Source organism: Emydura macquarii, unplaced genomic scaffold (assembly GCF_026122565.2).
Source record: "Emydura macquarii macquarii isolate MOO-44397 ecotype Brisbane River unplaced genomic scaffold, CSIRO-AGI_Emac_v2 contig_1110, whole genome shotgun sequence".
Taxonomy (NCBI): Eukaryota; Metazoa; Chordata; order Testudines; family Chelidae; genus Emydura; species Emydura macquarii.
Genome location: NW_027131247.1, coordinates 597,901 through 624,931, shown reverse-complemented (window position 1 = coordinate 624,931; position 27,031 = coordinate 597,901). Strand labels below are relative to the sequence as shown.

The following is a 27,031-nucleotide window of genomic DNA, read 5'->3' as shown; positions in this document are numbered from 1 at the left end:
ATGAGTCAAGTAAAGGCAAATGGGTAGTAGCTTCCATTGACTCTGCATATACCTGAGGAGGGCCCAGCTGTTTCACTAGCAGCTCATGTATCCCTTGGCAGGAAAACTCAGGGGAGCTGCTTAGTGCCAGAACCCAACTTCAAGGAAAAGGCTTGGGTTGAGCAGGTCAGATTGTTAGGTGGTTAATGGTAACGTATTTGCTCTGCATCCATTTACAGGCTTCATTTCACACTGGGCACCTTGTAAGCCCATGCAAATCTAGTCAGGCCACTTACATCATACCAGGGTATGGGATTTTTGGTCATATAACAGAAGTATTAAACCGAACTGGACTTTTCTGATTGGTGGTCAGTGACGACAGACGTCTGCAATGCCCAGTAATTGCCTGGGCCTGCTTTCCAATTTTTTTTAATATACATTACAAATTCCTTATATATAAATGGAGTTTCATAGCAGCAATAAAGACAGCGCAGAGCGTGCCCTTCAGGGCAATTATTGCACTTCTTGAGTGGCTGGAATAACTCCACCTGGCTTTGTGCATGACCATGTAACACTACTGCCGCAAGGTGCTCTAGTTGCCCATATATACAGTGTATATCCACACACATTCTGTCTTATTCCAATGTAACTAAAAATACAGAACAAAACTCCATCTCCCTCCATACACTTAGACACTGTGGTCCTGAGCAGATACAAAACCCATCGACAGAGGCAGGCAGGCAAGTAAGCAATGGCAAAACTCTCATTGGGAACAGGATAGGGCTACCACGTGCAAAGAGTTCCTGCCTCAGAGCTGCCCTCCACCCCATCCACATCTGCATATCTTTTCTGCTGAAAGGTGGCCTCCCAGGTGACTAATAATCTGTGATTTAATAAGGGGGAAATGTCTTTCTGGGGAATGTAGAGCAATGTGTTTCAACGTGAACCACCCACTACTAGTTTTCAGCCATTATTCACTTGCCACAAACTTGGTTTCTAGCGGGTTCACCAGGAAACGTAAAGCCCATTGAATATTGCCGGCACACCAGAGTACTTCTTTACATTGTGAGGACACATTATTAGTGCTACATCAAGAAATGCAGAAGGAATGTAGCAGTTAGCAGCAGCCTTTATCTGAAGTGCCTGGATCCAATTACAAAGATCCTGAAAGCACTATTTGCTAGTAGTATAGAAGATTTAGGGACAGATTCTGCCACACTTACACTGAGTAACACCTTCCTCCTCGAGTGGTCCGATTGAAATCAGCAAGGCGTAAAGGCATGAAGAATTAGTCTTTCACTTTTCTTCCTCCTTGCATAAATCCCGTCAAATGGGGTCTGCTCTCTAGGGCCGTTCCCTGCAAAGTGCTCTGTTCAGGGCCAGACCCTTGATCACACCACATGTTAACATGTCTTCCTTTATGACTTCCCACCATTCCTTCCTGGGTCGACCTCTCTGTCTTTTTCTCCTTCAGTCGTGATCTGTTGGATTCTCTTACACCACACAGTTGTCGGAGCTGGCCTTGTGTTCTTGAATCCTCCCCTGCTTGATCCATATCCCTGAAGAGGGAAGCATGGCCAGCTCATAAAACATGCCAACCCAGCCCTAGGGACCATTCTAACCAGACAGAGCTAGGAGCTCGCTCCTTCAAGCTCTGGATGCACTGAACTCCCTTTAAAGCCAGTGGGAGTCCTGCAGACAAAGGGCTTGTGGGATTGGGACCTGTGACTCCTTTAACAGGGGAGCAGTGGAAGAAAGTTAAGGGGCTCTCTCCAGAGATGGAGAAGGTGCTTTGTGACAAGGGCCCTCTGAGAAGTTGGCACGGCTAGTGTATAATTTACACCCTAAACAGGTTTAGATTGAAGGAGAGTGGGAATGACTGACTAAATTAGCTATCCTGCAATAACCTTAAGGGCCTGACTCCCATTCACATTATGTCCCCTTTACACCACTCTGGTAGCAGAAAGGGGCATGAAACTTAAGGTAAATCTGCAAGCCTTGCGGCCTAGTGGCTAGAGCACTGTACTGGGACTCAGGAGATCTAGCTCTGTTGCTGAGCGGCCTTGCGCAAGTCGCTTCCTTTCTCATTGCCTCAGTTTCCCCATCTGCAAAATGGGTATAATGATCCTCATCTCCTTTGTAGAGTGACTTGAAATCTCCTGATGAATAAGCTATTATTAGACTGAAAGAAGACCATTTCATAAACTGGTTTAGCTAAATCAGTCAAGTTAGACTAGTAGAGGCAAACATGGTCACTTCTGTAAAAACCACAGTAAGCCCTCTCCTCCTCATCATCATCGGGCCAGGAGTTCCCCAAGCATCAAACTGTATCTTCTTTCCCTGTGTCTGTTGGACCATGTCCTAACACAAGAGCCACTTTCTTTAGTGTTTTTAGAACAGTGTAATGAGCTAAAGGTCAAGTGTGTGTGACTAGCAGAGGCGTCCTGAATTGGTTTATTGGCAAACATCTGGATCCATGAGCTGCCCACTTCCTCTTGTCATTATCTGAATCTTCCTTCTGCTTGTGCAGCCGCAGTGTAACGAAATGGTTGAATGGGGCTACAGACCAAAGCAGGTTCTGCCTTTTTATGCCCCTGGCATTAACGTTAATTAAAAAGGTTCATGACCTTTTAGGAGCTTCGATCCCATGCAAACATCAAGGGATCAACCGAATGTAAACACACAGATTTACGTTTGGTATCCAGCAGTTATCGTCCCACAGCATGTTTATGTAGGAGTCTATTTGTGCTGAATGCTCCCATTTCAGTCTATACAGGAGCTGGTCACGGAGTGTAATGAAATACTAAGCACCAAAAAGACTACCTCAGTCCTATCCCCAGGATTTCATCTACTGTGTTAGAAGCAAATTTCTCCTCCTTTGCTAAACAAGCATTAACCTGGAGGGAAGTACTCCTTTTTGTCCAAATAAAACCCATCAGAGCTGTTGGTCCATTCTAGACCTCGTTCAGCAGTGTCTCTGTAGCCCCTATTAACGGCAGCTGCATTGCAAAGAGGATGCAATTCATCCCCGGGCAGAGGGCCAGCACAGGACCTATGCATTGCACAAGTCCTAAAAAGGGCTTAAGTGATGTATGTAACCCTCTGGCCAGAGGCAAATTGCACCCAAAGAGAGCAGAAGGAGAACAGCCCTGGCTGAACGAGTCCTGCAGTAGGTGATTCCGAATGCTTTCATCTTTTCCAAAGGCAGATTTGTGCCTCTTTTCTCAGATGGTTCCTTAGTCACGTGAGACCAAAGGCAGCGCCAAGCCCTTCATGACTGGAGCAATTTGATGCTCTGTCATTTCCTACGGACTTTTACATTTTCTTCCAAGTCTGCGGGGCCAAACCCACAATATTTTTGGTGGCAGGAAGCTTGATCTTAAAATATTTCCTCCTGCTCCAGAAGGGGTGACTGCCTATTCACAAGCAAAAAGACAACTAAAACCCCTTTGACTTATTGCATAGTCACCCACTTTGTATTTAAATACAGTAATACCACTGGACTCCATCAACGCAGCTCTCAGGGCCAGATCCTCAGCTGGTGTAAATCAGCAAATCAATCACCATTGACTTCCATGCAATTGAGACATCCGGCCCTGAGATGTCCAATCTCTTGCATAACAGAGGTCATAGAATTTCACCCAGTAATTCCTGCAACAAGTCCCTAATTCATGGTTAAATTAGAATGGATCTTTCAGAAAGACATCCAGCTTGATTTAAAACTTCCCAGTAAGGGGGAATTTACTTTACCCCATAATTACTCCAATAATTAATCACCATCATTTTAAAAATTGCAACTTATTTACAGTTTGAATTTTTCTACCTTCACCTTCCAACCAGTAGAGTTTGTTATGCTTTGTTGCACACGCTGTGGTTTAAAACTCAACATCCCACACCAGTCTGAAAGCTCCTTTTTTACATCCTCTGGTGTTTCTCTAAGAGTAGCTGCATCTTTCCAGTAAGACAGTGGGAATCGAAGACTAGATCTTCCTGGAAGTGACACCAGTGATGCTATGATGATCAGCCAAATCTCGGTGCTGTGAAAGCAATCAGGCCTGTTTACACACTAGATGAGCCATTTCACCCCAATTATACTGGCTCTGGCCAATAGCTGAGAAGCAGGATTTATTCCCAAGCTTGGATTTGGCTACATGGCAGCCTGTGACATGCTGTTTCACTTTTCATAAGCAATGGAGTTTGCTCTGCTGTCCTTCGCCAATGTTTTCTTTTCATGCTAACAGTGGTATATTCCCAGCTGGGTTAAAGCTGCAAAATTTAGACCCAGATATCAACCATTCCAGAGTCTGGCAGTGTGTGAATGAAGGGTTTTGGTTCAGACCCATCTCTAATACATAAAGCATTATGTATTTATTATTTGTACTGTGGTAGCGGCTAGGAACCCCAGTTAGAGATCAGAACCTCCCTAGCGCTAGGCGTTGTACAAACACAACAAAAAGTTTTTGTATCATGGAGTTTACACTGGATGGGCCTAAACCAAAGTGCTCTGGGGTCTCTCAGGGTGAAAGGTGCTGTATACAAAGACACTACCACTATGTATATCCTTGGACTCACTGTTCAGCAAACCAACGTAACTAAGCTAGTTTCCTTACAACCTTTTGCTTTCTCAGAAGCCCATGAAAAGTCTAAGAAACCACATTATTTTAATGACTTAAAAGTAGTTATTTTAAATCGGCCATTTATTTTCCATAAGTGTCTTGTGTCAACAAAAACGTCCATTGCAAAGCGATAGAGGAAACTCTCTCCCCCTAGCTGTCTTGGTTTTAAGTTTGCTTGAACCAAGCAGGATAAAATAAGTACAAATCCAAACCATTACCTTGCATTTGAACTGACTCCAAACCAAACCTTTTCTGGGACATCAAAAAGTTTAGTTAACTTTTTATCCTTTTTTCCTTCTTTTCTGCCAACATTTTAGATGGATGCTGATCAGCAATGGAGGAAACCTCTTACCCTGATCCCTTCTCCCCTCCATCTGTAATGCACTAATCATCTTCCCGTTTAGGTTCACTTGTCACAGAGTTGAATACTGTGCTTATCACCTCCACTGGGGTAAACTGATGTAGCTCTATTGCCTGCAGTGGAAGTGTGTCAGTTTACACCAGGTGAAGGCCCACTCTTCCCAATGGAAGGAAGCAAGTTGGATCTACCACGCCTTCCCCTATTGACGTCTTGAGCTTGCATGTAAAAATGATAAAAGACAAAAATACCCTATCATCCATGGGCAGACACTTTTCACAAAATGATCACTTCACATCTGACCTCTTACTCCTCATCCTCAAAGAAAACTGGCATAACACCTTCAAAAGACAAGCCTGAGAGCTTAAATTCATAACTCTATTAGGTACCAAAAATCATGAACTCAGAAGAGGCCCTGGTTTTATGCCTCATTACAACAATCAGTAACCCACTAACTCTCCTTTGTCCTATGACTGCAATGTTAATTGCCCCCTTCATTTGGAATGGTTTCTTGCAACTGGTGTTAATTCCTTAAGCTTGAAGACCTGTCCCACCTTGTATTTAGCTGTGACACTCTGATGACCTTTCCCAGACCTGAAGGAGAGGGAGAGGTCTGTGGAGCTCAAAACTTGTCTCTTCACCAACAGAAGTTAGTCCAATAAAAGATGCCACCTCACCCACCTGGTCCTCCCAGTATTGAAGCAGGCATGAACCTAAGCTGAAAAGTTTGGATCCCAAAAGTCTGGAGATTTTCTGATTGAGGGTTTTGCTTCAGGCTCATCCCAAATTTGAAGTGCACCTTTTACTAGTGCTAGAAATGCAGGTAATTTGAACCTGATTTGGAACCTGATCCCAAGCCAACGGAGATGGAAATCTTAACTTTTGCTTCAAAGGTGCTTTGGATCAGACTTTTAATATATCATTTATCGAATGCCCAAGGTGAATGGAATGCCACAGAAAATGTGTTCCAGGTTCTTATAAATGACTCTTAATACAAGGCCCTGTATGCTGTAATGAGAGCCAGATGGAGGTGGTTTCAGAGCCGCGATAGTTTATCATGAAATAAAACAGTTGTAATAGTTGCCTGCTGACCAGGAGACATGGAGGTAGCCATGTAATTACTGTACTTGCTGGCATTACCGAGCACCCTCAGGACAGAAATCGAACTCACTTTGAAAGGCTGGCTCACAAGTCCTAGAAGCTAGTTTCCTAAAACAGTCTCCGGATGCCCTGCTGTGATTTCGGAGTGCAGCGCTGCCTGCGCACATCAGTGAACTGGGCGTGTTTCGAGCACTCGGAGTCCGGTCGTGCGCCAGGAGCCAGGCTAGCTCCTGAACAGAGTTAGGTGTCGCCCGCGGCACTGGGGCTTGGAGCAAAGAGACTCCATGAACCCAAAACCTCAGCAATCCTTCCTTCCAGGCTCCCACCGGGCTGCGGAGTGGTGGCCTCTGCTGTAACAGCATCCTCTGTGGTCGTGCTCTCTGGCCAGTGCAGCCGTCCATTAGTGGATCTGTAAGCCCCGCCACCACTGCACTCCACGCCCAGTACGCCCACTCCAGTGCATCTTTAGAGAGGGGCTCCGTTGAGCCCCGTCTGCAAAGGTTCCCAGCTTTGTGACTCCCATCCCTATGCAGCAGAATTGCACAGATTTGCTGCAGGTAAGGCCCTCTCCAGCTGCAGAGAAGGTGGCAGGATTTCTCCTTACAGGTCTGGTAGCCAAGCAAAATGCCTATTGGCCACCCTAGGGTCTGGAGACCCTGTGCTGCTTTGGATCCACTCGAATCTCGACTGTGTTCTGTGCCGTCCCCATGCATCACTCCCACAGATGTGTGTGGAAGTTCCACACGTGGACTGAGTTCAAATCAAACAACAGAGATCCATAGTGTGGATCCAGGGAAAGAGTTTGCCCATAGAATTTAGTCTTGGATTCCCCCATCCTTCCTATGTTTGTGCCTAGCTATTAATGTTAGCTACATCCTAGTCAATCATCTGTTTCCAGAAACCAGCAATAGGAGCTGCATCTATTTAACGCCTGCCTGTGTTCATTGCATGACCAGTAGTTGCAACAACTTTTTGTGCTTGGCTTTGAAACCAGAAATCAAATCACAGTTCTGAAATCTTTCTTTCTTTCTTTCTTTCTTTCATCCATATGACAGTGTAACAGGAAACATTGTTTATGAAAAGTTTTAATAACTAATAACTCTTGCAAAATGGCATTATGGTCAAATTTGTTCAAATATCTCTTCAAAAACTCAGGAAACAGACGCTAGTCCCAGAATGTTATGATTTTAAGAGCCTGATGTTTTTCCAGGTGTTATTTCCAGGTTGATATAAAACCAGGACAAATAGAGAAACACATTTAATCTCTACTTAAGAAAAATTTATTTTATCTTTCTCTTTATCTTGCTCTTGTACCTTATTCGGTTATTACTATGGAAAGCATATAACTTAACATGCTTTCAGGCTACTTCCCTTCCCCAAATTAACTTTCTATTTGTGCAGCTGTATGAACATCACCCAAACCAGCTGGAATAATAGATAGCAAGGCAGATACTAAAAAAGAAAAAGGTGACAACCCAAATGGAAGTGCTCTGATGCTCTGGTGATGGGAGCCAATAGGGTAGGATAGAGAGGAGAGAAAAGTACTCCAGCATTCCAGAGTAATGACCCAAACCATGCTGTTGTAAACACTGATGTTTAAAGTCAATATTCCAGAAGGCCCCATGCTAATTCACACAGATGTCTACGCAGAGCCCCATCCAACGAGATACCACATGGGAGTAAGAATCTGACTACGCAGCTTAGATTGCAAGATCAGGGCCGCAGAGTGTAGCATTTATGATAAGGGTGTGGAGGTAGAAACTAATATTACTATTTTTATTAGAGGAGTGCCTGGAAGGGTCAACAAGGAGCAGGGTCCCATTCTGCCAGCTGCTGTATATACACAGAATAAATGACAGTCGCTGACCCCGTAAACTTAGAGTCCAAATAGGCTGGGAGGGGTCATAGGCTTAGAGTCCAAATAGGCTGGGGGGGGGGAGGGGTCAACAGAGCAACAGAGAGATCAAGTGATGTGTCCAAAGTTGCCCAGAGCTTTGAGACCTTTTGACCAAAGCATTCTGCATGCTGCGGGTTTATGGGGTGGGGCCCACAGTTAGCTGTCTCTTAAAATGCGACCTCCGAGGTCTCTACGGGACCATCTGAGTGCTTTGCTATTCTGGTGTAGTGCTGGCTGGTTCAATGCCAAAACACCGAGCAGAAAAAGGCACAGGAGCAGGAATGCTGCAAGCAGAGGAATTCATTCTGCCCTGTGCCTGAAAGCAATGCTGTTTAGAAAAACAATAAAACACTAGAGTGAATTACCAACTCCATTTCTGCTGACCTGACTAAATTTCCCATCTAATAATGTATCCCCATTGTTTCACTTGTCTGTTCTTAGGTTCAGCTGTGATTCTGTCACCTGAAGCATTGAGGCTGCAGGAAGGGAAATAAAACATAGCAAAGTAGTTGAAAAGTATAACCCTTTAACTCAAGGCTTGTTATCTAGGTTCATAAACTATGCTAGTCTAACTACTGTTTCCCTGGTAGAAATGCAGGTAGAATTTGCTCCTCTTATACTCAAAGCCATGTTGCTGATGTAGCTGTGAGTTTTTCCTGGTGTGATGAAAGGCAGTCTTGTGTTTGAGGCCCTGGTGTGGGGCTCAGGAGATATGGGCTAAATTCCTGTCTCTGCCAAAGACTCCCACTGTAGTCTTGAACAAGTCGCTTATTTTTATGATTTATATTACCGTAGTGCCTAGGAGCCGTAGTAACGGACTAGGACCCCAGTGTGCTAGGTGCTGTACAAACATTTAATCTCTGTGCCTCTGTCCGCCGTTCGTAAAAAGGGAATAATAATACTCCCTTTCTCCCATCCTTTGTGTGTCTACTCTATTTACATTTTATGCTCTTCAGGGCAGGGGCTGTTGCTTACTGTGTGTATGTACAGTGCCTAGCACAAAGGGGCACTGGTTTCAGTTGGGTGCCTCTAGACAGCATAGACTTATAGACTCCTACATGCTACTGCAGTACAAATAAAAAAAAATAAAGAACTCGGTAATACAGAGTGGCTGGTCCTCCTGAGGGCTGTGCTTTGCCCTGGGTGGGGGAGCTGCCTGTCAAGGAGATATCTGGAGGGGAAAATAGGGTTTGATTTCATATTCAAACCAAAGATTAATAGACTTTAAGGCCAGAAGGGACCATCATGATCATCCTGCACATCCCAGGCCACAGAACCTCACCCACCCACTCCTGTAATAGGCCCTTAACCTCTGGCTGAGTTACTGGAGTCCTTAAATCTTTATTTAAAGACTTCAAGTTACAGAGAATCCACAGTTTACTCTAGTTCAAACCAGCAAGTGACTCGTGCTCCATGCGACGGAGGAAGGCTAAAAAAACCCAGGGTCTGCCAATCTGACCGGGGGAAAATTCCTTCCCAACCCCAAGTATGGTGATCAGACCCTGAGCACGTGGGCGAGACCCACCATCGTAATACAGAAAATAAATAACCATAATGAATATGGTAGAATTGTACTGCCTCATATTGTGGTTTTCACTTGTGGGAGGCACTCAGATATTATGGTGATGGACACCAGTGTAAATACATAGATCGATAGATCTTCATCCAAACAATTTACCAGTTGAAATGACTAAGGGACAATTCACTGAATATTGGCATTATTGATTTATTTGTATTATGGCAGCACCCAGTCACGGACCAGGACCCACTGTGCTAGGTGCTAATGGGTGTTTGTATGTTGCTGCTCCTGTCATTCCATTGGAGGCAGCCATGCCTTCCAGAGCTATAGGATTAAATAACTCCTGGCTTTGGTTAGGGTCCCACTTGGGCAAGCACAAATCTCAGCGCTTCTGTGTCCGTTATCAGATCGTTAAATGCAAAGTGAAAGCCCTGTTTATTTTAACATTCTGCCATGTGGTCAAAGCAGCCTTTTCCCCCCTTGTCAGCTTTTCCTGTTTGCTCAGAGCTCTGCTAAAACATTCTCCAGCTCTCTTGTGAAATAGTATGGTAATTCTTCCCAGACTTCTCCTAGGACAGTTCCTTCCCTAGGAGATGTTGACTTCTCCACCTTCTATGTAGCAGCAAAATAGCCGAAGTCCATTCTGGGATGAAAACTCAAACACAAGAACTCCCTCAGCCTGTTAATTCACTTTGGATAAGGAGAAAGCCTGGGATTTATTTCTGCCCTCCATGAACAGTATTATCCACAATATGGTACCAGTAAGTGTGGCCAGTCAGCACACAATTAATTACACAGAGAACTGCTGATTCAAGTAGCAAAGGAAATAGTAGGACAGCATAAGGTTGTCCATTTCACCCAGTGTAAATGGATGCAGTCAACTGAGCTTTGCATAGCCTGATCTTCAGTGGTGGTGAGTTCCCACATCCAACTTCTGAAATCAGGCCATAAATACCCCCTGATACTTTCTGTCAGAGATCATTGGTTGAAATTGTCTTTCCCCATCCATTAGCTATCATTCAGCATGTTGTGGACTGGCAGGTTGCTGCCCTCCCCCCTAGAGATGACTGCATTTTATCATTGCTCTGTAAATCCAAAATGCAATAGAAATGCAGAACATTATTAATAACAGAGTCCGTTTCTTGAAATAATCTCCACTGGGGTTAAATTTGCATTTTAATTACATTTTGAAAGTCTAGGTGGGGTCACATTGGTCAGACACCCACGCAAACCCTTCCACTGAAGTCAGTTGAATAACACCAGGGATTAATCTGATCCATTGTGTTGGGATTATCTCTGAATAAAAAGCTCCAAATCTGCATGAGAAATAAGATCTAGAAATATGAAGTGACTCTGGCATAAGGAAAAGTCTCATCTTTTAAAAACAATCTCAACATTCATGAATTTTGATGCCTGCATGAATAGAATATCAACGTGAGTAGCAGATCTAGCCGCAAGTCCCCCTCCTTTTTGTACGTACTTAGAAACGCCCGTTAGACAGGAAACAGCAGCTTACAGACTCACTTATATTCAGATGCATAAATGACATCAGCGTCTGTTGCTGTTTTCCTTCCACCTCCTGCTATGCTCATGGGGAGGGGGCAGTTTCTGCTGACTTAGCTCCTTTTCATATATTTTTGCAAAGCCGAAGCATTTATTGTTGTTTTGTTTACACAGCTGAAGGCTCACACAGCACATTCTGCCTTCATTCCTGAATTCAGGAGGCATCAGTCTACATGGAGAACATGGCTGCAGTGCTGTGTCACCAAATGAAAGCCCACTCAGCGGCAGCCTGAAAGTTAGCTTCTGATCTCCTTTATGCCAGTGCAAATCCAGAGTAAGTCCAGGGACGTCACTGGAGTTACTCCATATTTACACTGGGGTAACCAATCAGAAACTGGCATGAGAGCCACCCCAACCCTCCCCGCCCCAAAATCATGACTCAAGAGAAGTTAGACCTTGTACTGTGGCATTGCTACCCAGAGCAAACTCTGCACTGAAAGGCACAGGGGCAGGGGTGCTCAGAAGGGATCACCATTGGCCTATCTGCTCCCAAATGAAGTCAATAAAACTCCTAGGCCAGCGCAGGAAGATTTTGAAAGTCCCGTTTACTGTGTCCTAATTTGCTGCTGCTGCTATTATAATACCTGGTACTGCTCTAGCAACTTTCATTCGAAGAGCCTGAAGCACCTTCCAAACCACTAAGTGCTTCTGAGGTAGGCAAGGGCAAAATGTCGAGATGCCTTCCTTCTCCGAGGAATGGCAGGCACCCCAGGGGAGTTCCATGCGTCATCTGTGCAACAGTATAGGGCAGTCGTTTAGGACACAAAGGAAGAAGCAGCCCACACCTGACTGAGACTTCAGAGAGACGTTAACTAGGCCAGATATCAGGACCTTGTTGGAACTTTGCTAGCATGTTGCGGTTAGCTTCCCTACAGTTATGAAAAGCGCTGTGGATTTTTAAGGACCATGTTACACTAAATTATTCCTCCCATATCAGTAAGCGGACATAAGAGAGTCAACTGATGCCACGTTGCCTGTGAATTTGGCCTCCTAACGCGTGTTTTGGAGCAAGAGGAGCTGCTCACCTCTCATGGGAGACTCCGATGCAAATAAAGCTGAGCGGAAGTGTTCAAAATTCAAACTCTCAGCTGGGAAAAAAACCAGGATGAAATTTGTGTGAAAATGTTCATCTGTTTTTCAGCCGGCTATAATTGCAAGGGTAATCAGGCTTCAATTATTGTTTGGACACACCCACATGGGACCCAAGGGGAAGTAAGAACTTTCCCGGGGTCTCTGGGCAGCCTCCCCAGACCTTAGGTTCAAGCAGCTGCTGGAGGCCTCCTGTTCCCCAGAGTATACAAGCAGAGAGTGGGTGGAACCATGAGTCCACCAAACCAAGGCACCAGATAGCACAGAGGAGAAAGTAATTTCTGACTAATGTAGGCCATGAGTCAGTTTACTTCCCTCACCTCCAAGAGCATGGAGGAATGAGGGAGGAAATCATGCTTCTCTGAGGTGTGAGGTATTTGAATTATTCCTTGGAGTACCTCTAGAGAATGACCATCTAGTGCTGAGCTGGCAAAGAAACACAAGGGCTTTTTGGACCCAAGCTCTGGGTCTGGACATGACCCCACTGATCCAAAAGCGTAAATCTGATCCCAGGCGTGTCCTGATCCAGACCGTGATGTGAGTTCCGGTCGGATCCACGAAACCTCGCCAGACTTAGGCAACTCCTCAGGCAAAATTATCATGACCTGTTATTTTCTGGCCCAGTTTCTCATTTTTTTCAAATAAATACTTCAACATAAATAAAGAAAATAAACAAAGACCACGCAATGATAGTCTGAAGCCACTAACATTACATTGCAGAAGACAGCACAAGGAAAACATTCTTATGGGTTGGGTTATTTTTCCCTGAATAAAATTGGTTAATCTTGGGTTCTGACTTTCACCCACTCAGCAGGCCTGCCCCACAATATTTACTTTAAAATTGCAGCAAAGTGCATTAAAACAGTGTTACAGCTGAGACACCAACCCACAGAGAGAAAATAAAACCAAGGGCACTATGAGTTAAGACAGGCGTGCTTGGCATCCTCAATTCAGATGCTTCTGCTGTTTTATCATATGGTGCCCCCTTGTTGGCCAGTGTTACAGATGCAGCCACACTCTTTGCAAAAGAGAGTGCAATATTTCAAAGTAATATCCCAGGTTTACTTATATCCTGGGCAGCTCTTATAAATATCGGGCCTGATTCTCCGTTGCCCTAAACCTCACGCCCTCATTTGCCCCCGTACAAACGCCACGAGATCAGAACATCAGTGTCTCACACCATTGTGGCGCAGGTGTGAGGGTATCGCTACATTTCAAGCTGGGGGCATAAATTCCAGCCTGAGGAGACGGTCGCATCCTAGCTGTGATCAAGCGAGCGTGCTCAAAATAGAACGTTACCCATGACAGCGGGAGGGACCAGCTCCTCTGAGAATGCGTCTAGTGTCTCGGATGGGTCTGGGCTCGGGGCTAAGCTACTATTTTTAGCCTGCTAGCTCGCTGAGTGCCAGCACGAGCATGTGTAGGTGAGCTGGGAATCGCCCCCCTAGCTCATAGCGTAAATGTAGCCTCAATGACAACGCATGGGGCAAGGCAGTGGGAAAAGAGGGCTCCGTGCATACTATAATGCTGCAGAGCAAATCTAAACAGGGCGGCATTTGAGAACGGGCATTAATACAGGCATGGTAGTGGGAACTGGTTTAAAACACTTACTGTGTCTTGATGGCTCGGTCCACAGACCCACCGTTCAAGTGGAGCAGAGACCACATAGTTGACTGCAACAGGAAACTAGGGATTCTGCCAAAGCCTTTCAGGCTCCACCAATCTCTAATCAGCAGACGGACCCTGGGATATAGTTTAGAGCAGCCCTGAGGTGTGCACTATAGATGTGCAAGACAGTGTTTCTGCAACCCCGCTTTCCTCAGATGACCTCTGTTTACACAAAGCAGGATGTCCTCAGCTGCAGTCTGTGCAGTGTATTTTATAATCTAAGAGCAGAATCCACTTTCCTCTGCTGCACATCTAAGGTTCAGACAGAGGTTTCTTAACATCCACACAGAATGATATCGTTGGCAGTGCACTTGAACAGAAGCGGTCTGAAACTATTTTCACATCAGCCCCCACCTGTCACCAAATCCTATCTCGGAGTTTTTCCACCCTACCACCACTGGAGCAGGAGGAGAAAGGAGATGGAACATTTTATTTCTGATTTATTGTTTGTACATGTGTATCCAGCTACCCATTAGAAGGCATCGAAATTAGAGTTAGACAAACCCCGAAGTTGAAATAAAGACGCACTGTCTGGCTGCCTATGCCAGTGCAATGAATCAAACAATTACCACTGAATTAAAAGCGCTGGATTGATTTCCAAAGGTGCTAAGCACCCGCTCCTCCCATTGGACCAGCCTATCCCCAGTGGCAACCTGGCACCATGTGTGGTGGTATACCCCATTCTCATTTGGTAGCATTCACAGCCACTGAACCCTTATGTAAATGACTGCAAAAGGCGCAGGGCACCAGGATATGAGACCCAGCTGCAGATGCTCAGCACTTTGGAAAAATAGGCCATTAGTATTTACAGAATGCAAAGTGTCTGGGGTGAGGGGACGTTTGATGCAAAACTTCCACATAGCTTTCTTGCATTTTGTTTTTGGGATGCAGCGTTTAGAGATTTATAATCCCTCTTCTATAGATTTATAGACTCACTTTATCTTTCTAATCTCACTTTATCAGTTTCTTATAATCCTTCTCCAGATTACTCGTCCATAAAATGGGCACAATAAGACTATCCCATGGTACCGAGAGGGCTCAAAGCTCCTAATGTAGTTGCCCGAAATCACACCACATCCCTGTGCATTAGAACTACCCCCCATAGAATCATAAGATTAGAAGGGACCGCAAGGGTCATCTATTCTAACCTCCTGCCAAGATGCAGGATTTGTTGTGTCTAAACCCTCCAAAACAGATGGCTAACCAGCCTCCTTCTGACAACCTCCAGTGAAGAAGCTTCTACAGCCTCCTGAGGACGTCTAATAATTTACCCATCTGCCAGGGGTCGTTCTTCTGTTTGGCATTTTTTCACCAGCACTAAAATTTGCTTTTAAAAAGGAAAGAGAAAAACACAGAAAAGCAAAACACCCCATGGCCCCCTCATGTCCCAGATCTCCCCCTTCCCACACACCAACACCCAGAACGGAAAACAAACTATGGGCTCAGAAAGCCTCCAATGTCTCTTTGTCTGAGTTCATATTTGGAAGAATAAGCCTGTAATACAATAAGTTGGATTGTGACAGTAGAGAATTTATTGTGGGATCTTTCACAGGTGGAAATTATTAGAAAAAGCTAAACAGTTTAGAGGGCAAAGGTTTTGTTTAAAATGCATAACAAACTGTAACTTAGCACCGTTTTTATAGAAGAGCTAAAAAAGCAGTTTTTGGCTTCACATGCGCCGCAGGCTCTGGAGACATTCCAATTAACAGTTTGTCTCTTTCAGGACGGATACGGTACAAGCAATTAGCTTGGGTAAATAAAACTCCCTCTCTTGTCCAGTTGGTAAATGGCTAAAAGCAGGACATGAGTGAAGAATATTTGATATAGAGGCAAGATGCAAAATCCAGATTTCAAGCGTGTGGGGGTTTGGCTCTGAAGTTTTGTATCAGCCAAAAGTAGGGAGGACATTGGTGAAATTTCACCCAGAATTCTGGCACCAGGGGGAAAGGGCAGGCATGAACCATTATTGCCAGCTCTTGAGATTTTATTATAAGTCTTGTGATATTTGGTGTTTTTCTTAAAGTCCCAGCTGCTGGAGCCAGGTGATGGCATGAGAATCTCCGCTTTTCATTTAGAAAAAGTTGGTTTCTAGCCTCCTGGCTGCGGATAAAACCTTGAAAATTGTGACCCTTCAACATATCCTGAAGGCTCAGAAAGCAGAAGACAAATTAAAACACCCACAAATGTATCCCACTCGTGATTTTGAAGCTATCTCCTGTTTTTGGGCAGCTGACTCGTGCCTGGGTCAGGCCATATTGCTGCATCTGTGATTTAGTTTTTCGGCCCGTTTCTTCTCCTGCACCTGTCTCTGTGGGGTCAGTGCACTCTGGGTATCCCTTGTATTCTGCAGCAGGGTCAGTACGTTCCATTGTCACCCGTGGCAGATCTGTAGGCAGAATATGCTCCAAAGACAAACCCTGGAGGGGAGAATTTTGCCTAACTCTGCTAAAATGAGAGAGAATGTGCAAAATCTATCTCATCACACGATGGCACAGATTGTTAATTAAAGTCTAATCTCAGAGATTTGCCATTCATTGCCTGAAGCAGCTGTATTTACAGACATGGTGGGGGATGGATACATTTCTAGCAAGGTCTGTCAATTGAATCTGGCTTTTACTCTCACAGCTGTCTTCCCTCTGGATCACACTGTAGGAGAATTCTTACTGGAGTTATTGGTCCACTGCTGAGAACTTGTGCTGATTATTTCCCACCCTTTGGATGTGTTGGGAAACAGCATGCCTGAACTCATAAGTAAATGTCTGGGATGAAACTATAGCGACATCTGTGTAGTATTTTAATAGGGCTGGATCCATGTTCATGGAGGGCAGTGAAATGCTATGAGCGTGGCTGTACACTCACCTGGACAGCTAGAATGCACCATTGTTAGCACAGAAGTAGAAGTCCCATGAGTGGACTGAGCTGATTATAAGGAGCCTGCAGACACCCCTCCAGGTTAGCAGATACGCCTTGAGATATGTTCATCTAGATATCCAGCCATAATCATCTCTCTCTATCCAGGTTGGTCTTGCCAACCTCTGTGGCCATGGGGTGGGTGTTGTGGGAAGGAACAGTTCATCCTCCTCCAATATAAAGCCGTAGTACTCCTTCGCCATCTCGGCATTCTAACCACCGGTGCCTTAGCCCCGGCTGACATTCGTGTCACTTCACAGGATCTTACATCGCTGGCCACAGGCACATGCTGGCTCCAGTAGAATCAGTGAGCCGTGGCTCTGTGTGCACTTCCACAACGCCACGGGAGTTTGAGTCACGGGAGCGGAGCTGGTCCACCCAGGATTAGTCATCTTGCGTTTGTCACTGCATGGTTCACTCCAGGAGCGAATGCTTGGCGGTTTCTCAGAGCAGCCACGCAAGGATTGGGTTGAGAATCCAGCCCATAAAGGGGACTTGACGCTGACTGTGCACCCAGGAAAATAAATGTGAGACGGCGGGTTTTGAGTAGGAATACTGCTGCGTCTGCCAGCGTGGCCCTCGGCGGCGACATCATTGCCACGCTCATTCACCTTTTTGTTTCTCTTTTAGGGCCGCTGTATCAATTTCACCCGAGTGAAGAATGCCGAGGCGTTGCCAAAATACCCACTCAACCATGGCTACCTGCCCTCCTCTCCACCTCCTGCCCCCATCTACAACCCTCCATCGCCTTCCCCGATCTATACCCCACCACCCCCCAGTTCACCCACACCTCCCACCCCCTCCCCGACGTCCACGCTCCCTCCACTGCCCCCACCTCCGCAAGCTCCGGCCCCCAACCGAGCCCCTCCCCCCTCCAGGCCCCCACCTCGCCCTTCTGTCTAGGGGCTCAGTCCTGTCCATCTCTCTTCCACAAGCATTTGGAGGGCTCTTTCAGTAGTACTGTAACCAACCTGTCTTGGGGGGAGGGGGCGTTTTAGGAGGCCTCTACATTCTGAAATGGGTGACAATAGAACAAACCACTTTATCTATCTATCTATCTATCTATCATCCCACAATGCATCAGTGTCACCAAACCAGCAAGGAGGGGAAATCCAGAGGGACTGCAGAAATGTAAATCACTCACGTTCGCTTCAAGTGAGGTTCTTGTCCCCTCCAATCCTCTGCGGTTTACCAAAGTGATCCTGAAGAAATTGGAAATTAGAACTAACTCTTACAAAATTCAGAGACTGCAGGGCAATCCTCCACGATGAAGGACATAGCTCAAAGCTTCTTACAGAGCATGTGAACATCACAATTGGCTGCTTTGCAACGGCTGCATGAGTTCTCTTCTTGTTGCAGGGCTTCAGAATAATATGGAAAGCTGATTATTTCTCACTCACCTGCAAACAGCAGAATAATAATGATGAGTGTTAAACCCTTGATTTTTAATCTGAAAAAAAAAAAAAAGCAGCCATCCCAATGGACTTTGTTTTGGAGAATGAACGGGGCTATCATCCTTTAGTTCCCAGAAGGGTGTTGGAATAGGTGTCTGATGTATGGATTTGCGTATGTTGTTATGTGGAAGTGTGGGTGAATGAGGCTGAAGCACCACTGGAAAAATGAATTACATGTAAAATTGAAATAAAAACCAAAAAAGACACAGGAGGGCTCCAACCCCACACCCGAAGAGGAAGAAGAGTTAATGAAAGATCAGCCTTCAAAGTTCCCAGCAGGCAGAAGGGGGCAGGAGACCACTGAGCAAAGGAACCTGTGGAAGAGAAGGTTGAAAGAGGAGTCAGTACACTATTTTTAGGCTAATGGTGCCTGTCTGATCAGAACAGCCGTGAAATTCAGTGTAATTTTAAAACAAAGGTTTCTGAAACAGCTGAAGTATGAACAAGTGGTTGGTTCTATTAATTCTTTAAAAAATTGCAATCCCCTTAGACTCCTTAAATTCTGTAATTATCAGTTTCATGTCATCTCACAGATGCTCTTTTTATTTTGTAAATTGCCTTCTTCTGCACTACCAACTTCTCTGCATTGATTTTTGTTTTCCTTTCCTGAATAAGCAGCGGATGCCTTCCATACACTTTGTCAAAAGGACACAGTATGGCTACATCTTCCTTTTGTCACTTCCATTATCAGTTGTTGGCCAAGGCAAAGTCATGCACGAAGTTGCCTGAGGTGGGAATCAGTCTTCCAAGAAATGCACTGGCTGCATTTCTCCATATTTTCTCTTTTTTTTTTTTTCCAGTGGGACCCCTGCCATAGTTTACAACACTGCGTATGTACATGTTTTAACCTATAGTAAACTTCCTGAGCACCTGCCTTTGTAACACAGTGCTAGAAATAGACAAGATCTTTCAGCATTAAAGTCAAACCTCCGCCTCCCTAGTTTACTTTAACAATCAGCTCTCATGAAATGAATATCTCCCTGGAAATTGCCAAGTCATAAAGAAAAATCATCTTTGTAGCTACAGTTCTATGAATAGCTAAGGGTTTTCATACTTATATAAAGTAGTTGGTTTCGACCAGATAGAGATATGCTTTGCCAAGTAGTTACTCCAGTGCTGTTCAAAATGTTGCTTTTCTAGGGGAAAAGGCTATACAAGAAAGAGGAACAGAGCAGATTTAAAGACCTGGTCAAGAAATGAACTGGGATATATCTCTTGGCAGGGACCTTTTTTAATAGTCTTTTTCTATCAGGCTCAGATTCAGCCCAGTTGGCACTCACCAACCTCACTCACCCTTTGGCCAGCGTGTCTTATGTTATATGGAATGAACAACTTCCTACGGGGATCACAATGGCTCTGAGGTCTCATTCTGCAGCCATGTGCAGGCTGTTCTGTTAAAGAGCTGTTGGCTCCACCATCACAACTCTTTTGTCTGAAGGCAGCACAGAGCAGCCCCGTCTAAGAGCAGACACGACACTTTTGACATTCACTGGGTCAGATGCTACTCAAACCGTGGCAGGTATAAGTCGCGGTCGGTTCAACAAGATGACTTTATGATTGTCAGGTGGGACTGGAAATCATTGAAAGTCCTGACAAAGGTTTCGGGTGGACTTCCCCTTGTATGGATGCCATCTAGTTAAATCGCTGACGATGGAAAGTGTAATAACTGGGAATAGTGTAATAATGTCCTGCAGGATTGCTAGGTATATTTCTTACCAGATCCTCAACGTTATGAAAAAGTTTGGAAAGAAAATTATTTTTTTAACCAAACAATGTTAAGAATATGTTTTTTTAGGGTCAACCAGTAAATCAGAACAACTGCTGGGGGAAAATAAATGAGTTTCATACTCTAGGACCAAAAGTAGTGTTTGGAGATTCCTATTAAAAAAATTCTTTACTGCAATTTAAGAGGGGGAAAAACCCCAATCCTAACTTAAAAGGAATAACAGAAAAGCGCAATCAGGCCTGAAAAAAAATAACTTTAATATATCCCTGTACTCCAACCCTTCTCATGAGTAAAAAACAAACTCCAAATTGTTGTTGTATATATTGTTATTGCATGCTTACCATGTGTTAGATGGAAGCATTTCCTATCCAGTGTGGATAAAAGAACATTTTTCAAGTTGTAGTAAATTATTATAAAGCCACTGATATTTCATGGCATGTTATTGTATCAAGCTGTGCTTGTTGTATTTTTGTTCTTTATGTGTGTATTGCTTTTTATAAATGTACAAATATTTCCTGTAGTGACGAGTACCTGCTTTACATAGCATTAATTGAACCACAGGCACTATGGACTATCTACTCCCCTCGCTCCATTGCATAGGAATCATGTACATAGATCCAGGGTAGCATTTGGCCATACTGCAGAGGGTATATCTAGAAACACGTAGTGATAAGCAAATGACTATTTTTTTACTAACTGAACACAATCATTAACTGATCATTGACCAGCTATTTACTAGACATTGAACATGCAGGTTATTAACTGGACATAGAATCAGAGTGCTCATAGGTAATCTAAGTTACTTGTTTTATTAGACCCTGACCATCTAACATGTATTCAGCAAAACCAGAGCAGATGTTGGCTAGCAGAATGTGCCTCCAGTGTGGTATTTCAAATCAACCTATGCGTGCATAATTGTGCAGGTTTGGGGCCTGATCCTAACCCACTGAAGTCAATGGGTGTTCTGCAGTTGACTTCAACAGGACAGGATCACAGCCACATTTTCTGGGGATGCAGTAGGTGCATTAAAAAGTGCATGGGGCAAACCCTGACCTACGTGCATGCCTGCAGATGCCTACATGTGTGTTCTGAAGTGGTTTTTGGCAGATGCGAAACATCATGGTGCACTCTCTTTGCAGACACATGCTCCTTCAAATGTGGGGCCCTAACTTTCCAAAGAGATGGTCCTAAACCGCAAAGTTCTGTAATGAATTTTGCCAAAGGGGAGAAGATTTCTGATAGCAGCAGACTCTTTAATCTGTAGCAACCTGCCTGGAACTTTGAGGCCAGAGCACAGGCCGTGGGAAGGAAGCATTTAGAGAAGGCATCAGAAAGTCAGTCTGTGTGCACCTGGCTGGAACGCTAGCTGCAGTTTCAGCATCTCTGTGAACAGTTCTCTTAATAAAGGGCCAGTTTAGTTTTACAAGCATGGAGTCCTGTTATATATTGTCCGGCATGTGGCACATGAAACATAATCTAGCAGACAAAGGCATAGCAAGATCCAGTGGCAGGAAGCTGAAAGTAGACCAATTCAGACCAGAAATAAAGTGTATATTTTTAACAGTGAAGGTAATTTACCATCGGAACAGTTTACTTAGGGATATGGTGTGTTCTCCATCACTAGAATTCTCTAAAGCAAGATGGGATGTCTTTAGCTCCACCAGAAATGATGGGCTTGACGCAGAAGTTATTGAGTGAAATTCCGTTGCCTATGTTATGTAGGAGGCCAGACGAGATGATTTGAAAGCTCCCTTCTGGCTTTAGCACCAATGAATCTACAAAAGATCAGGACGTGCGGAACCACAGGGGCTGTTGTGCTCCTCTCTAAATTTCATTGTATTGCATGAATATGAAGAGAGAGAAGAAAATAACTGGGGTGGAGGAGGTTGAGAGAGAGTAGAGGGGAGGGACAGTGAAGGAACCTTTGCCAAAACCAGAGTCTGAATGGAAATTAAGACCAAAAGGACATACCCTCAGCTAGTGTGAATCATCTCCCCAGCTGACTTCATTGGAGCTATGGTGATTGACAGCAGCTGAGGCTTGGGCCCCAAAACTAGTGAACTTGTGTGCCTGAAGTTAGGTTTCCCTGTTTATATTTGGGCATCTCAATAGACGTGAGCTGAGTTTCCAAGGTGCTGAGCCCCCACAAACCTCACTGAAATCAAGGGGAGCTGCAAGAGCTGAGGACTTTTGGAAAGGAAAAAAAAAAAGACTCCTTTTATTGAGATGCCTAAATATGGAGTTAGGAGCCTAGCAGAGAAAGGCACCTAACTTTTTAGTGTTGACCAGGCTTATGAGACTTTAGGCAACCAGGTCTGACAACATTGGCCATAATTTTACATTGCCTTCCACTGACAATTAATGCTATGCAAATGAGGTTGAATTAGCTGGTGTGCTATATGCAGAGATATGGTACCCTACGTATCCTCTCTCTCTATAGAACTTTCCTGTTGTATACATTACAAGGCTGTCATTCCAAACTAGCCACATGTAGGCGAATGTTCATTACAGAACAAAAGAAAAGAAAGGAAGGAACTGAATGGTGATACATCTGCTCTGCAGTTTCTACAGGAATAAGGGTTTCATTTTTGTATCATTTTTACCACTTGCACAAATGCGGTGATAGAATTGGTCTTGATAGCAACAAACAGCTCTGAGTGATTTGCTCTGAATTGGACACTCAGACTATGGACGTATATTATTCTTTAGTCACGTACATTTTTTTATATTCAATGCTGTATAGCAATCTGTGTCCAACAGCCTGAAAGGAATAAGCAGTAGCATTGGACAAGAAAATTGTCACTACTGAAAAGTTAGAAGCCGCTGCTGGCTGTAATTTGAAGTCTTTGTTCAAATTAGCCTTGTGATCTTCCAAATTCTCTCACTAGTCCATGTTGTGTCAAAGCACGTTCTGTCATTTAGATAGGGGAAGTGGGGGAATGACTAGTTTCTTTGAGAACTGTAGCAGTGTTTGAGTCACGAATGCTGCTAATAGCTGGTGATGATACAGCAGTGGAAAGGAAATGTGCTTTATATTTTGATATTGACTTAAGTTTTGATATCCCAGGAGTGGTTGGAAGAAGACAGCTCAGCCAGGGTTAAGTGATGATGTTTTACTCCCTGTGTTTGTTGCACATGTCATTTGCTAAATGCTGTCATTACTCTTGCTAATCTTGATATTATTAAAGAACTACACTAATTCAGGCCTGTTTCTGTATGTTTTATTTACTAGAAAAGAGCAAACCATTTATTTATTATTTACTAGAGAAAAGTAAACACACGAGGGGAGAAGCAGGAGAACATGCTCCCTGTAAAACTGCCCTTTCATTAGTGTAATATACCTGTGTTCTAGTATTGTGGGTTTCTAATAGTGATTATTATGTGGAGCAGCTGTTGTGTAACCATGCAGGGGTTTCTCTGCAGATACCAACCCAACAATAACATGTCAGACTGCATTTGCTAATCACTGTTCCTTCCTTTTGGAGTTCATTCTACTCATTTCACCAGCATTAACCCACATGGATTTGGAGATGGGCAGAATCATTCCTTCCATGGAGGAAATGAAGGGAGATTGAGGAAAATGGAAGCATGAGCAGCATGACCAAGGCCCGAAGTCAGCAAAGCACTTAAGCACAGGTTTTAATTGAAGGAAGTGCTGTAGTCCTGTTGACCTCAGTGAGTATATCTACACTGCAAATGAAGTCAGGATTGCCTATCCACTTGACAAAGCTCTGGCTGGGATGATTTAGCTGGGGTTGGTCCCGCTTTGAGCAGGAAGCTAGACTAGATGACCTCCTGAGGGGCCTTCCAACCCTCATCGTCTATGATTCTAGCTTTAATCTAGATAGCATGGGTAACAATGGCAGTGCAGACATGCTAGTACAGACTTCAGCATGGGCTGGCAACCCATGTACATACCCAGCGTCTCTGGCGGGCTTGCGTTCAGGCCACTAACGTGCTAAAGCCCATTCACACTGGGTCTCTGGTACAAATGTCACCCACCCTAGTTAGATGAAAGCTAGCACAGGTGTGCTTACCTGTGCTACACTCAGACCTCCACTTGCCCTGTAGACCCACCCAATGGCACTTAAGCAATAGTTTGAGGTGTTTTGCTGAATTGCAGCCCTTGCACACAGTGTGTGAAGGGGAGCTTGCAAATTGACACGGCACAACGTTCTTTGCCAGATCGGTCTCTCAGTCTATCTTGTTGCCAGCATTGAATTTGCTGGGAAAATACAAATGTTCTTCTCCTCTCAGCCATTAATCCACACAGCAGGGTGTAATGCTCCAGATTGTGTGCTGCATCTCATTGCAGACTATCTGCCTGACCCAGCTTTCCAACCCACCTGCCATTCGTATCCTCCAAAAGATTCACTCTCTCCACAGGGCCTACAACAACGAACTAAAAGCTCCTCCAAGTTTACCAGTGCATCCTCTATCAATACAGCTAGCCTTTCTGATGGTCAATTCTTTAGGGTAAGAATTCTCTCTATGTTGTGTCCTGTACAGCGCCGAGTACACACCCCCAAGATACTGGCATCCGACAGCCCATCTTTCTGGGGTCCTTTGGTTTGGGGTTCCCCACCTGAGCCACCGAAGACCTGGTTTGGTCAGGTGCTAAGGACCTATTGCTCTCACTGAAATCAACACCCATTATCAGCCATGCTAGAAATCAGGCCTTAGGGACTCAAAAACAGACCAGCCAAAAATCAGTAGCCATCTGTGGAAACGTGGGCCCTATGGCTTCCTAGCTGGTCTTCTATGGCCTAATCCAGCCCCCTGCAGCATATTAAACACTGCAGGCTTAGGACCAATGCTGTTGATTTACTTATGTTGTCCCTAATGACTGCAAGGTAAGGAAATGGGAAGAGAGTCAGCGTGCTTGAGGTGTCTTGCTCTACAGACTCAGAGCAAAGATCCTTCTTTGTGTGGCTTGTCCAGGGAAAGACAATAGACAGTCATAACCCTTCCCCCCTGCAACACAGGACAGCACCATTACAAGATGTCCTTGTCTCGGAGAAAAGGTTATCAAAGATAGACCTTAGCCCCAGCCTCCAATTTAGCAAAGTTTAGCACACTATTCAAACTTGCTTAGCTCTGACTGTAACTCAGGGCTTTTATGCTCTCTGCACGGAGCATCCAGCCAATAGCTGGGGCGTGCACGAGAAACAAGAGGGCAGGAAACAAAATTACAAACTGCACAGTCTCCTGTGAATTCCACCCCCTCCTCCTCTGCCTTAGAGCTGTGTCCTGCCCTGACCTGCCTCCAAGCAACTTCATTCCCAGGACCCTGTGTGACTAGCAATTTGGGGGTTTTAAAGCTGCAACACCTTAAAAGAGGGGCTGATTCTCAGAGAACTGCCTATGAATCAGGCCTCTTAAAAATACCTCACCTCAGGTTCCCCAAAACGTTTGGGATTTCAGTGGAAGTCAGGAGCCTCAATACTTTTGAAACACCACCCACCCTAGTTGCTTTTAAAAGCTTTGAGCAGGCTCCTGTGCTTTGTGAGCTTGGCTTCTTGGTAACCAGTGCTGATTGCTCACCTGTGCCTCTCAATTAGTCCCAGCTGGGCTTGGCTCTGTCCAGTAGCGAGGCCTGGTGCTGTGCCTTACTGCTACGCTGTGAGCCTGAAAGTTGCAGGAGAGCAGATAGTGGCTGTCTTTCTCCAGGTTAAACAGCTCTGGGCTGGGTGAGGGATCGGCAGAGTAGTTCAGTGCAGGGTTTTGCCTTTCAGCTGGGAATGTCAGCCTGCCAACCCCCAACAGCTGGAGGTGCAAAGACGCTAACACAGAGAAAGAGATGGTCTCCTGCTTGGAGCTGATGTCGAGGACAGAAGGCCTGTCTGAAGGAAGGCATGTGAGCGGTGAGTCCCATTCATACGGTATCTTTCCTAGTTGCCTAATGTGTCTTTCCTAACTTCTCAGAGCAGCTGAGATTACAGTCTGAGGAGGCTGTTTCTTCAAGATCCTAGAGGAGGGGACAGTATGGAGCCATTGCCTCTTGTGTTAGTAGCTCTCCACTTGAAACCATCCCTTCTTTGAGTCAAGCTTCTGCCTTTAGCAGGGGCCATGCAGAAAGGCAAAACACAGACCCGATCCCCCCCCCCCCACACACACACACACACACACACACACACACACACACACACACCCTGTCAGTGTGCATGCACGAACTAAAGCCCACTGTGGTTAATAGCCCACGACTGCAGGGTGAGGCCCGTGGACAGCCGCACAGTGATTGCTATGTGGGTGCAAAGGGGAATCATTCCTTCCTAATGCCTTTCTAGTCAGGAGCCTGAGAGCTGTTTACGTGTATCTTAGCATGTGAATTGTCTGGAGATAGCCTGAGCTATGTCATTTGAACACCCCCACCTTCTAACATCAGGGATGTTTGGTTTCATGTCTTTGCTTTGGAGGCATAGTTATGAGAGTTGTCCCAGGTCATTAATATTATTCCCCCTCTTAAAAACCCTCCAGGATATTTGACTCTGACCTCAAGAACTGATGAATTCTACCCTGGGCAGCAAACAATGATTTTTCCTAATTCTAATATAGCATGTGCACAGTCTGCAAAGAGAGAGACATGCTAAGTTATATATTCACAGCTCTTGTAGTATGAAAGTCTGTAGTTGGAATCAAAATATGTTCAGAGTTTGTTTGTTTTTTGTTTAAGACTGAGGAGTTTTAAGTTGTGCTAATGCCCTTTTTAAAGAAACAAAAAACTGCACTGGAAGATAATGTAATGACAATTAGAAAAGGTTCCCACTGCTAAAGAAATTCTGTTGTGACTGAAAATTGGAAGCAGTTTTTCCCAGCAGTGTGTGATATTTTTATTATATATATTTGTGTGTGTGTGTGTGTATATATATATATATTGTGTGTGTATGTATATATAACTTGAAGAAGAGCAAAGTCTGATCTAATCAGAACTTGATGCTGCCAGCTGTCCAAATTAATTTAATCATAAAGAGGGGGTCGGGATCCTCTTTATTCAAGACTCTGCTGTGAGGCTGATAATTTCCAGTTAATTCTAAAGATGTTTGTATGATGATTGTAGATCTGAAGCTGCAGTACATATGGTGCTGTCTTGGCCTGTGATTTGAAAAGATCTCATAAACTAAGCATGTCCTACCCTGAGCAGGAATTATCAG

General features: G+C 44.6%; 1 protein-coding gene and 1 long non-coding RNA gene across 2 annotated transcripts in view; one reads left to right on the top strand and one right to left on the bottom strand.

Annotated features, from left to right (window-relative positions):
* The window catches only part of ANTXR1 (ANTXR cell adhesion molecule 1), a 134,465-nt gene extending 116,862 nt beyond the window's left edge, over window positions 1-17,603 (top strand). Inside the window, exon 18 of the mRNA XM_067545854.1 lies at window positions 17,331-17,603. Within this exon, the coding sequence (XP_067401955.1) occupies window positions 17,331-17,603 (273 nt within the window). The remainder of the gene's footprint in view (window positions 1-17,330) is intronic.
* Window positions 17,121-25,306, bottom strand: LOC137151583 (uncharacterized). Its single transcript, XR_010919313.1, has 3 exons — window positions 25,274-25,306; window positions 17,845-18,100; window positions 17,121-17,205 (listed from the first exon to the last, which is right to left on the bottom strand). It is a non-coding gene; the product is annotated as an uncharacterized lncRNA (long non-coding RNA).
* Between the last annotated feature and the right edge of the window lie 1,725 nt (window positions 25,307-27,031).